This window comes from Rhinoraja longicauda, chromosome 36 (assembly GCF_053455715.1).
Source record: "Rhinoraja longicauda isolate Sanriku21f chromosome 36, sRhiLon1.1, whole genome shotgun sequence".
NCBI classification, from domain to species: Eukaryota; Metazoa; Chordata; class Chondrichthyes; order Rajiformes; family Arhynchobatidae; genus Rhinoraja; species Rhinoraja longicauda.
The window spans coordinates 15596589-15609734 of NC_135988.1; the positions used below are offsets into that span (position 1 = coordinate 15596589).

Sequence of the window (13146 nt, forward strand, 5' to 3'; positions counted from 1 at the left end):
GCAGGGCCCATACTTGGGTCTCGTTATTTAAAGAGCAGTATTACAAGACACAATCTGATATACATCTTCCCCCAACTCCATATCCGCAGTGGTACTTTGGCAGCTTATAATTGTCAAAGTTCACCTTAAATTCGATCCAAGCCCCAAGGCAAACTTCTTACTTCTGCCAATTGCTGTCAGTCGTGACTGAAAGGAATTAGTTCCAGTCTGACTTTTGTGTTGAAAGGACCCCAGAGAATTTCCACTGAGCTATCAATCGATGTTCATACATTGGACATGTTTTCACTTTAATTTGTTGGCTGCTGTCTGTTTTTGGTGTAAAGTATTTCTGACATCTTTCCTCAGGTCACAGGGTTAAAAATGCCACTTGACACGCACTTTACACGCACTCTCTGTTCTATTTCTGTAGTGCGGTGAACTCACCGGGTTGTTCACACCTGCTCACGTTAAGGCCATTGATGCACCATTGCTTATTTGAGAGAAGTCTTTCCACAACTTTTAATTAAGTTCACAAGTGAAAGGAGCAGAATTAGGCCATTCGACCCATCAGGTCCACTCCGCCGATAGACACAAAAAGCTAGCGTAACTCAGCGGGACAGGCAGCATCTCTGGAGACAATAGGTGCAGGAGTAGGCCCTTCGAGCCAGCACCGCCATCCAATGCGATCATGGCTGATCATTCTCAATCAGTACCCCGTTCCTGCTTTCTCCCCATACCCCCTGACTCCGCTATCCTTAGGAGCTCTATCCAGCTCTCTCTTGAATGTATTCAGAGAATTGGCCTCCACTGCCCTCTGAGGCAGAGAATTCCACAGATTCACAACTCTCTGACTGAAAAAGTTTTTCCTCATCTCTGTTCTAAATGGCCTACCCCTTATTCTTAAACTGCGGCCCCTGGAGAGAAGGGATGGGTGACGTTTCGGGTCGAGACCCTCCCTCAGACCATTCAATCATGGCTGATCTAACTCTCACCCTTGACGCCATTCTTCTGTCTTCTCGCCATCACCCCCGACACCCGTACTAATAAAGTTTGGAGATATAGCGTGGAAAAAGGCGCTTCAGCCCACCGAGTCCAGGCCGACCAGCGATCCCTGTACACTAGCTCTATCCTACACACTAGGAACAATTTTTACAATTTTTACCAAAGCCAATTAACCTACAAACCTGCACGTCTTTGGAGTGTGGGAGGAAACCGGAGCAACCGGAGAAAACCCACACAGTCACAGGGAGAACGTACAAACACTGTACAGACAGTGTCCATAGTCAGGATCGAACCCAGGTCTCTGGCGTTGCAGGGCAGCAACTCTACCGCTGCGCCACCGTGAATATTGAAATATTTTCTGGGACACTGTCAATGGGAGACATCCTTTCAACAACCTCCATTTACATGGAGAGAAGTCAGAGGCATATTCTACTGGAAATGGGGTTTTTTCCTGGACTGTTTAATAGTCTCTACAAAGTATTCCCCCTCTAATTGCATTGTTATTTCAGATCAGAGCCAAGTCAAACAATGAACTGCAGATGCTGGTTTATACCAAAGCTAGACACAAAATACTGGAGTAACTCAAATGGTCAGGCAACATCGCTGGAGAATATGAATAGGCAACTTTCCAGGTCGAAGCCCTTCCTCAGACTCAATCTGTCTGGTTTTCTTGCCAGAAGTGGCTAATTCTGCAAACCGCAGACATAGTCAGAGATATACAGCATTAAAAACAGGCCCTTCAGCCCAATCATTCCAAGCTGACCATTCATTTGACCCAGTTTTACTTTAATCCTTCCTTAACCCATTTTATTCCCTGGCCATTCCCAGCGACTACTCCCGAGGTCTGACCATTCACACGAATACGCGCAGCAATCTATTGCAGCCAATTCACCTACAAGTTTCAGACGTACGGGAGGAAACTGGAGCACCCAGAGGGAAAGCCCACAGTCACAGAGATCATGCAAACTCCACACAGAGAATGCCAGAGGTCGGGATTGAACCTGGCTCTCTTGAACTGTGAAACAGCGGCTCTACTGGCTACAAGAAAGCCACCATTCAGTCCATCAGGTCCATGTCAGGAGGAGGAGCACCCAGAGGAAAGCCAGTCACAGGGAGAAAATGCAAACTCCACACACATCGCAACCAAATCACGACTGAACCTGGGTCTCCAACACTCAGGCAGCAGCTCGACTAACCTTGCCGCCGTGCTGCCCACAATTAAATGCATAGGACTGCACAGTGGCGTAGCGGTAGACTTGCCACCTTGCAGCAACTCTGCAGACCCGGGTTCGATCCTGCCCTTGTGTGCTGTCTGCGCTGAGTTTGTTCGTGTGGGTTTCCTCCAGGTGCCCCCGTTTCCTCCCACACTCCAAAGATGTGCAGGTCTGTCAGTTAATTGGCTTCGGCGAAGCCTCTGTCACTAGTATGTAGGATAGAACAAGTGTACCGGTGATCATTGGTCAGTGCAGACTCGGTGGGCCGGAGGGCCCGTTTCCACACTGTATCTCTAAACTAGACTGAAGGGATTAATTGGGCTGAATTTGTGTTGTGTGGGGAAAGATTTTTCAGGATCGGAGGAGAGAGCATGATAGCAACATCGTTTGAAGGGGTAGGAGAAAAAACTGCAGATGCTGGTTTAAATCAAAGGTAGACACAAAATGCTGGAGTAACTCAACGGGTCAGGCAGCATCTCGGGATAGAAGGAATGGGTGATGTTTCGTGTCGAGACCCTTCTTCAGGCTGGGTGATGTTTCGTGTCGAGACCCTTCTTCAGGCTGGGTGATGTTTCGTGTCGAGACCCTTCAGACTGGGTGATGTTTCGGGTCGAGACCCTTCTTCAGACTGGGTGATGTTTCAGGTCAAGACCCTTCTCCAGACTGGGTGATGTTTCGGGTCAAGACCCTTCTTCAGACTCAGGGTGACGTCTCGGGTCGAGACCCTTCTTCAGACTCATTTGAAGAGGATTGAGATTGGGACAATAGGATGAATGTGCGTGAATGCGTTTGTGTAACCTTGCGTGGCTGAGGCATCACAGCAGATGTTCATTTATAAATAGTTATGGCCCTGTGATTGAGTGCCTGACCTGACACACGATACTCCAGAAAATTTCACAGCCCAACAACAGACCAGCAGCTGAGGGAAGACAGAACTCTGCTGCACACAGAACAGATCAGACATAAATGTCACTTGCAACAAATCACAACGTACTCCTGATAAAATCTGCGAGTGCAAATGTGCTTTGTAAATTTCCAATGGTCTGGTTGCAAAGTTTAGTTTAGAGATACAGTGCGCAAACAGTCACTGGCTGACCGAGTCCAAGCCAACCAGTACACTAGCACTATCCTACACACTAGGGCCAATTTACAATTTTTACCGAGGCCAATTAATCTATAAACCTCTATATCTTTGTAGTGTGGGGGGAAACCAGAGCACCTGGGGAAAACCCATGCGGTCATGGGGAGAACGTACAAACTGCATGCAGTCAGCATCCATAGTCAGGATCGAACCCAAGTCTCTATGGCACCGTAAGGCAGCAATTCTACTGCTGCACCATCGTGCCGCCCTAGTGTAAATATCAGAACTATATTTAAGGAAATTTCTTGCCTTACAAACTCATAAGTTCATCAGTCATAGGAGCAGAATTAAGCCATTCAGCCCACTCGTCCACATCCGACCCAAACCACCCCATCCCCGGGCACTTTCCCCTGCAACCGCACGGGATGCGACACCTGTCCCTTTACCTCCCCCCTCAACTCCATCCAAGGACCCAAACAGACTTTCCATGTGAGACAGAGGTTCACCTGCACCTCCTCCAACCTCATCTATTGCATCCGCTGCTCTAGATGTCAACTTCTTTACATCGGCGAAACCAAACGCAGGCTCGGCGATCGCTTCGCTCAACACCTTCGCTCAGTCCGCCTTAACCAACCTGATCTCCCGGTGGCTGAGCACTTCAACTCCCCCTCCCACTCCCAGTCTGACCTTTCTGTCATGGGCCTCCTCCAGTGCCATAGTGAGGCCCACCGGAAATTGGAGGAACAGCACCTCATATTTCGCCTGGGCAGCTTGCAGCCCAGTGGTATGAACATTGACCTCCAACTTTAGATAGTTCCTCTGTCCTTCTCTTCCCCTCCCCCATCCCAGATCTTCCACTGTCGTCCTGTCTCCACCCATATCCTTCCTTTGTCCCGCCCTCCTGACATCAGTCTGAAGAAGGGTCTCGACCCGAAACGTCACCCATTCCTTCTCTCCTGAGATGCTGCCTGACCTGCTGAGTTACTCCAGCATTATGTGAATAAATACCTTCGATTTGGACCAGTATCTGCAGTTATTTTCTTACACATTCAGCCCATCAAGTCTACTCTGCCATTCAATTGTGGCAGAACTATCTTTCCCTCTCAACCCCATTCTCCCCCTAACCGCTGATACCCTCATTAATCAAGAATCTGTCAATCTCCTCTTTAAAAATACCCAATGACGTGGCCTCCACAGCCTTCTGTGGCAATGAATTCCACAGATTGATCAACCTCTGACTATAGAAATTCCTCCTCATCTCCTTTCTGAAGGCATGTCCTTTCATTCTGAGGCTGTGCACTCTGGTCCTAGATTCTCCCACTAGTGGAAACATCCTCTCCACATCCACTCTATCCAGGCTTTTCACCAGTCAGTATGTTTCAATGAGGTCCCCCCTCATCCTTCCAAACTGAATAACTAAACAATGAATCCAAGTATTTCCAATTCTAGTATTGTGCCATCAATTAACGTACCTTACAGTGAGCTCTGTACATTCACATAAAGACTTTTGCTTTTCCTTTAAACTATTTTTTCCTACTCTGACTCAAATTCCAGCTTTACACTTAGTTATATGTTGAAAATTGAAGTTCAGTTTAGTTTGGTTATGTACAGTATTAGTATGTACTAGACAAAATGGACCCGTTGGGCCCAAACCTCCCCTGCATTGGTACAGCACCCCTCCCTCCCCTCTCCCTCAAAACCCCCCCCCTCCTCCCCTCTCCCTCACTCCCCCCTTCCTCCTCCCCTCCCCCTCCCCTCCTTTTAAACTTTAAAATGTGAATAACTTTAAAAATATGACACCGATTTCAATGAAACTACTTGCATTATCACTAAAGAGACAATGGTGAGTAAGGTGGGCCTAAAATTGTTGCGCTATCGTGCACCGTTTTGGCTGAAGTTCAGTCACAAACAAGATAACAAACGAGAGTTTTAGTATATAGAAGATGTCTGGTCTGAAGGGTTTTATGAGGCAAGTCAGAAAAGTGAATGGTAGGTTAATTGATCACTGTAAATTGCCCTTGTGCGGATGAATGGTAGAATATGGTGCAAGTTGATGGGAATATGGGGACAAAAAAAGTAGGAAGGTGCAGGATTAATACAGGTATGTGCTCAACAGTCATCTTGGACTTGGTGGGCCAAAGGGCCCATTTCAATGTTGCAAAACTACGACTGCTCCTAGAATTTTGGAACCCCCCCCGTTTGAAAATGTACTAAATTGGAGGAAGACATTTGGTCCATTATGGATGCAACCCTGTTTAATCCCCCAGTTCTATTTCTTGGGCTATGGCAGTTTCACAGCTCCACAATAGTGTTCATAGTTGCACCACCTTGCTTAAAGAAATCATCCTCTACAGTTTTGCTGCTAATTTAGTAACCCAGTCCAAAACATCACAATTATTACACAAACCTTCTCAGATGCAACTGTAATTTCCCAAAATATACTATGTATTACCCCGTGTAGGAAAATAGCTGCAGATGCTGGTACAAATCAAAGGTATCACAAAATGCTGGAGTTACTCAGCAGGTCAGGCAGCATCTCTGGAGGGAAGGAATGGGTGACGTTTCGGACTGTCAGACTGAGGCTGAAGAAGGGTCTCGACCCAAAACGTCACCCATTCCTTCTATGTATTAGAAGTACAGTTTCAAGTGCCCATGTACAATTCCCAATCTTTTTCTACCACTCATTTCCACCTAGACTGATTGAAATTCTTGATTTCATCAAAATCGCTCATCCTATGCCCTTAATTGCCAGGCCTCCTCCATTCTGCCTATTCCATCAAAAGGTATCCTGGAATATTTAATTCCCAACCTGTTACCCCCATCTTCATAATGACTATTATATCATAGAAATTTAATTTTCTGCAAATGATTCACCTGCTTTGTTACAGATATAGCATTGCACACAGATGGAGCCTTCAATTTTACTGGCAGTAAATTTTCTCAACTTGAATTCTGAACATGCAAATTTCATAATGACGGCACCAACAGCCGGGATTGAGGCCAAATCACTGGATCTTCCAGGCAGCAGCTCTACCAGCTGCACTGCATCTCAGGGGAAAAAAATCTCATTCCAAAATTCTCAACCTTATCAGTTACAAACAAATATTCAAGGTGAAGAGATTCACTATGGCTTCCAACATCTACTGCATTCTGCAGCCAAAATCCATCACTTACCTACACTAAACACTTAAAATAGTTAATCAACATAATCCAGTTGCATCTCCCTTACCTTAGCAAAGCTTTTGGGTTTTTGTTTTAAAGTCTAATCCCATGCACAAAATAAAAGATCTGCAGGGGAAACTCAGCAGGTCAGGCAGCATCTGTGGAGGGAAAACAGAGAGTCGACTTTTAGGTCTCGACTCTTCACCTGAATCATATGATTGAGGTCCCAATGAATGGTTTTAATACAGACCATCAATTCCAGATTCTCTCGTGCATCTGCCTGCCAAGTGTATTGTCTCTTGAAGGGCCACAATTTATAGTCCCAGTTAATTGTACCTGAATCTCCTGACTTCAATTAACTAGTTCCAGCTAGTTACCTAATCACCTCAGAGGCTAAGTATCACATTAAATCACGATAAGGTTTAGAAAATGTAATAAGGCCAATATATATTTTTATATGAAATCAAAATCACTCCTCACGCACCAACTGTTAGCTAATTGGTTGGGGGGGTAGGTCTTAGGTTGAAGAACAGGTGAGGGGATACCTGGAAAATTAAGGGGAAAGGATGGGGCAATAGGCAATAGGTGCAGGAGTAGGCCATTCGGCCCTTCGATCCAGCACTGCCATTCAATGTGATCATGGCTGATCATTCACAATCAGTACCCCATTCCTGCCTTCTCCCCATACCCCCTGGATAATGAATGTCCAGGAAGGAATGTCCAGATGCTGGTTTATACCAAAGAAAGACACAAAATGCTGGAGCTACTCAGTGGGTCAGGCAGCATCTCTGGAGAAAAGGAATAGGTGACGTTTCGGGTCTGAAGAAGGGTTCTGACCCGAAAGGTCACCGGTTCCTTTTTTCCAGCGATACTGCCTGACCCGCTGAGTTACTCCAGCATTTTGTGTCTATCTTTTGGATAATGAATATGACAGGATGTTGGGAGTCTACCTATATTAATCATATTTCCTGAAGCATGCTTTGGGCATAGAGTGCAGTATGAATTTATCAGAATGATACGTAGGCGATGAGGATTACACTGAAATGAATTTACAAACAAATTAGGATTTTTTTTTTTGAAATGGAGTATCTCGGGTATCCAGAGTATTGGGCAGGAGCAATAGATCAGTCACGATCGAATGGCAGAGTAGACTTGATGGGCCGAACGGCCTAATTCTGCTCCTATCACTTATGACATCTTAAAAGCTATTCTTTATCCCCTGACGCATTTCAAAACTACGTTTGCCATTTGTGGGCAGTCTGTGTGTTGTTTTAAAGTGCACCGTGTAAAGTATGCACGCGAACAGACCCTATGGGAAGAGCTTACTTAAGATGCAGCAGGGAAAAAAGCAATATTATTTCCATTAGAAACTACAGAACTCTCGGGCTTTGCTGACCTCATCGTTCGTTTTCATTTTGAGAGACTATCGTCACCGTGGCAACTCGGGTAGCTCGGCAGAATTCAAAGCTGGAAAGGGATGACGGATAAAATTATGAAATGATCACTTCACTGGCACCTACAGATCCTAAAAGATCCAGGCTATAAACTTGTGAAGTATCACTTAATGTTGAAGACAGACACAAAATGCTGGGGTAACTCAGCGGGACAGGCAGCATCTCTGGAGAGAAGGAATGGGTGAGGTTTCGGGTCGAGACCCTTCTTCAGACTGATGTCACGGGAGTGGGCGGGACAGAGGTAAATTGTAGTCGGAGACAACACCACTTAAGGTTGTTGACTTGCTGATGTCAGAGTGAGCCAATAAAGAAGGGAATTGGTCTCTTCCCCCTGAATTGCCAACATGGCAAAATTTGGACTATCTCCTTCAGGCTAAACATGTACATGCACGGATCGTAAATTCAAACTACTGCTTTGAATGTAGCAATATCAGGTATCATTATAACATCTCATCATCATCGGCGGTCACTGGAAGCGTGTATGACTGTCATCTTGGGAGGACGCCTGTGCGTGACTTTGTTTAACGTGGGGAGACTGGCGCACAGACAGCCACCACACGGTCCTTGACAGATCTGGGTCAGGATCCAGTGGCACGGAGTCCAAGACGACCGGGGACCCTTTTCTGCTGCAGCCTTCATCCATCCGCCTTCCTAGCCGTTGTGACGCTCCACCAAAGTCAGCCATCATCCTCCCTCCGCCTGTTCCACTGTTGAGGTCTTTATAACATCTGTACCTCACAGCAATGACCAATGTTTGGCTGCAAGGGGACTTCTGTTGAGAGCATTAGCCCCGAGCAAACGGCCGGGGAATAATCCGGAAATAATCTTGAAAAAAGCCTATTATAACAATTAGACAATTAGAGTGGGTCTCCTCTAACCAAAAGACTAGTGTTTCCAAAGAAGGAGGTTCTCGACCCGAAATTTCACAACAATAAAATGCAACAGGACGCACAAAATACATTTTAACATGAACATCCACCACAGTGACTCCTCCGCATTCCTCACTGTGATGGAAGGCGAAAACAAGTTCAATCTCTTCCCTTTGTCCTTCAGCAGTCGGGGGCATCTAACCTTCCCTGAGTCACCCATTTCCCTTTTATCCCCATTCTTTTCCCTCCTCCTCGTCACTTCCCACCCACATCTCTCGCTCCGGCTTTACATTTCACTCTTCCTCTCCTCTCCTTATCTGACACCATGTTGTCTCCCTTTCACCTCTAGCCTTTGTCACTTACTCCACCCGGCGGCCAATCAAACCCTCCTCACCTGCCGGCGAGGGGGGCGCAGCGGTAGAGTTGTTGCCTTCCAGCGCCACAGACCCAGGTTCGATCCTGACTACGGGTGCTGTCCGTACGGAGTTTGTACGTTCTCCCTGCGACCACATGGGTTTTCCCCTGGCGGTCCGGTTACCTCCCACACGCCGAAAACCTACAGATTTGTAGGTTTGCTTGGCTTCTGTAAATTGTAAATTGTCGCCACTGTGTAGGACAATTGGGCCTGTTTCCACACTTCACCTTTAAAGTCTAAATTAAAGTCAGGAGCAGGAGTTAATATGTACTGAATGTACATTGGAATGCAAAAATAGAATAAATTCTTCAATGATTGAAATTGTTAATCACTCTCTAAAGTTTATGTAATTTCAGTTTCTGGAATTACACCATAAACTATACTAGTTACCAATTTTCTACCTTGTAAGTAAGGCATAATTTCCAATTGATTTGTTAGTCAACTGTTGCCTCAAACTCTCTATAAACTTTAGGGATCAGAATGATTAGGACTGAGATGAGGAAAAACCGTTTTCACCCAGAGAGTTGTGAATCTGTGGAATTCTCTGCCACAGAAGGCAGTGGAGGCCAATTCACTGGATGTTTTCGAGAGAGAGTTAGATTTAGCTCTTAAGGCAAACGGAATCAAGGATATGGGGAGAAAACAGGAATGGGGTGCTGATTTTGGTAGGGCACCATTCGAAGGGCCGAATGGCCTATCCCTGCACCTATTTTCTATGCCTATGTTTCTATGGTGCTCCACACTGACTGATGCTGAAAACCTCCCAACAGATATCACGTCTGTGTGATAGCCCTCGTCTACTTCCTGCCGCTTCTGGTGATGGGGTTTGCGTACACCATCGTCGGCATCACGCTGTGGGCCAGTGAAATTCCAGGGAATTCCTCGGACAGATACAGGGAGCAGATGAATGCCAAGAGGAAGGTGAGTGGGACCTGCTGCCGGCAGTGTTCCTCCAGCAACTGGCAGCTGCAAGGTGCAGAGGAGTGGGAGAACATGGAGAGGTGTGGGAGAACATGGAGAGGTGTGGGAGAACATGGGGAGGTGTGGCAGAACATGGAGAGGTGTGGGAGAACATGGGGAGGTGTGGCAGAACATGGAGAGGTGTGGGAGAACATGGGGAGGTGTGGGAGAACATAGGGAGGAGTGGGAGAACATGGGGAGGAGTGGGAGTACATGGAGCGGAGTGGGAGAACATGGAGTGGGAGAACATGGGGAGGAGTGGGAGAACATGGCGAGGTGTGGGGGAACATGAAGAGGAGTGGGAGAACATGGAGAGGTGTGGGAGAACATGGCGAGGTGTGGGAGAACATGGGGAGGTGTGGGAGAACATGGGGAGGTGTGGGAGAACATGGGGAGGTGTGGGAGAACACAGAGAGGTGTGGGAGAAAGCAAACCCCTTGGGCTCCAATCACTCTCCATCTTCAATTGGAAGTAACAAAATATAAAGATCATCCAAACAAAACCTCATCATTGCACGTTGGGCTTTCAAATTTGTTTGTGGAACATTCAAACAAAGATATTTCATACCTCTATTTGTGTATTATCTATCTATCTATCTATCTATCTATCTATCTATCTATCTATCTATCTATCTATCTATCTATCTATCTATCTATCTATCTATCTATCTATCTATCTATCTATCTATCTATCTATCTATCTATCTATCTATCTATCTATCTATCTATCTATCTATCTATCTATCTATCTATCTATCTATCTATCTATCTATCTATCTATCTATCTTCCTGTCTATCTATCTATCTTCCTGTCTATCTATCTATCTGTCTATCTAATATATGTAGTAGCATTTGAGGTTGGGCTGAGCCAGCATGGGTTTACGGTGTGTTTGGAATCAAGGGCTAAGCAGGAAGGTTGACCATCTAATGCTGTCCTTTCTACCCACTGCAGGTAGTGAAGATGATGATCGTGGTGGTGACCACCTTCGCTGTATGCTGGCTGCCCTTCCACATCTACTTCCTGCTCTCCCTCTTCCACCCTGAGATCTACCAGGAGAAGTACATCCAGCAGGTGTACCTGGCCATCTTCTGGCTGGCCATGAGCTCCACCATGTACAACCCCATCATCTACTGCTGCCTCAATGACCGGTAAGCCCCAACAGGAGGAAGGATGCTCCTCGCGCTAATGGAAACTCTGTTGGTTTTCGCAATGGTCAAGTTAGTGTTTCCTTTCACCCACTTCTGACCAGCATTTCACTGCAGTTGAATCTTAGCTGAGCACAAGTGTTCATAACATGTACAGAAAACCAGCAGTAGTCTTGTGAGGCTTTTCCACACACAAGCTGCCCCATAGAGTGGCTATGACCAAATCACCTATCGGAGGAATATCAAATCATATAGTTTCTCATTTGTATGTAAAGCACAGACACACAGAGGCAACATGATCAAGTTCAACGCAGAACAAAGCATTTCACTGTGCCTAGGTCCATAGAAACATAGAAACATAGGAAATAGGTGCAGGAGTAGGCCATTCGGCCCTTCGAGCCTGCACCGCCATTCAATATGATCATGGCTGATCATCCAGCTCAATAACCTGTACCTGCCTTCTCTCCATACCCCCTGATCCCTTTAGCAAAAATGGCCACATCTAACTCCCTCTTAAATATAGCCAATGAACTGGCCTCAACTACCTTCTGTGGCAGATAATTCCACAGACTCACCACTCTCTGTGTGAAGAAATGTTTTCTCATCTCGGTCCTAAAAGACTTCCCCCTTATCCTTAAGCTGTGACCCCTGGTTCTGGACTCCAACATCGGGAACAATCTTCCCGCATCTAGCCTCTCCAACCCCATATGACAGTAAAGTATCCCAGTGGCGCAGCGGTAGATTTGCTGCCTTACAGCGAATGCAGCGCCGGAGACCCGGGTTTGATCCCGAATGTACGGAGTTTGTACGTTCTTCCCGTGACCTGCGTGGGTTTTCTCCGAGATCTTTGGTTTCCTCCCACACTCCAAAGACGTACAGGTACGTAGGTTAATTGGCTTAGTAAATGTAAAAATTGTCCCTAGTGGGTGTAGGATAGTGTTCGTGTACGCGGATCGCTGGACGGCGCGGACCCGGTGGGCCGAAAGGGCCTGTTTCCGCGCTGCGTCTCTAAACTAAACCAAACCATCATTGAATCGTTGAGTCACTGGTCTGTGTTGCAGGTTCCGTGCTGGTTTCCGCCGCGCTTTTCGTTGGTGCCCCTTTGTCAAGAGTAATGATTACGAGGGTCTGGAGATGAAGTCCGCCAGGTATTTGAACAACCAGAGCAGCATGTACAAGGTCAGCCGCATGGAGACCACCGTGTCTACGGTGATCAACCAAAACGACGACGATGCCGATGAGACCACCAAGCCAATGCACTTGGCCCTGGACCTCACCTCCAACAGCTCTGCCCATAGCTTGTCAAAGGCTGGTTCCAACCCCACCTCCATCTACTGCAGGCCAGATCCCTACTAGGTGGGCCACTCCCCTACACGTGGTCCCAAACCCCAGTGTACAAGAGCTTGAATCATTCCAACCTCCAGGTCCGACGAGCTGGCCAGTTTAATGGGTTTGATGCAGAATTGGTGCTCCTTTGGAATTGGCAACTCTGGGGGCCACCTAAATGGGAACAGGGGCACAGATTTGGTCTTTGAATCCAAGATGGCGTCCAACCCCAGGCGACCCTTTGTTCGCAGGTCACAAAAGTGGACCTGCAATCACGCATTACAATCGATCCCCTCTATTCAATCCCTGCGACATTTCTTTACTTTAATAATGCTCACCTTATTCCTTTAACCATGCATCCGTACACTGTGGACGGCTCAATTGTAACCATGGATAGTCTTTCTGCTGACTGGTTGACTGGTTAGCACGCGACAAAAGCTTTTCACTGTACCTCGGTACACGTGACAATAAGCTAGACTAAACTAAACTGTTTCTGTAGTTTGCACAATGTACCTAGAGCACCAAAGCTGCAAATTAAT

General features: G+C 46.5%; 1 protein-coding gene across 1 annotated transcript in view; it reads left to right on the plus strand.

Moving 5' to 3' along the window:
* The window catches only part of LOC144610468 (substance-P receptor-like), a 62982-nt gene that overhangs the window by 44992 nt on the left and 4844 nt on the right, over window positions 1-13146 (plus strand). The window contains exons 3-5 of the mRNA XM_078429202.1: window positions 9947-10097; window positions 11088-11284; window positions 12343-12637. Coding sequence (XP_078285328.1) covers window positions 9947-10097; window positions 11088-11284; window positions 12343-12637 — 643 coding nt within the window. The remainder of the gene's footprint in view (window positions 1-9946; window positions 10098-11087; window positions 11285-12342; window positions 12638-13146) is intronic.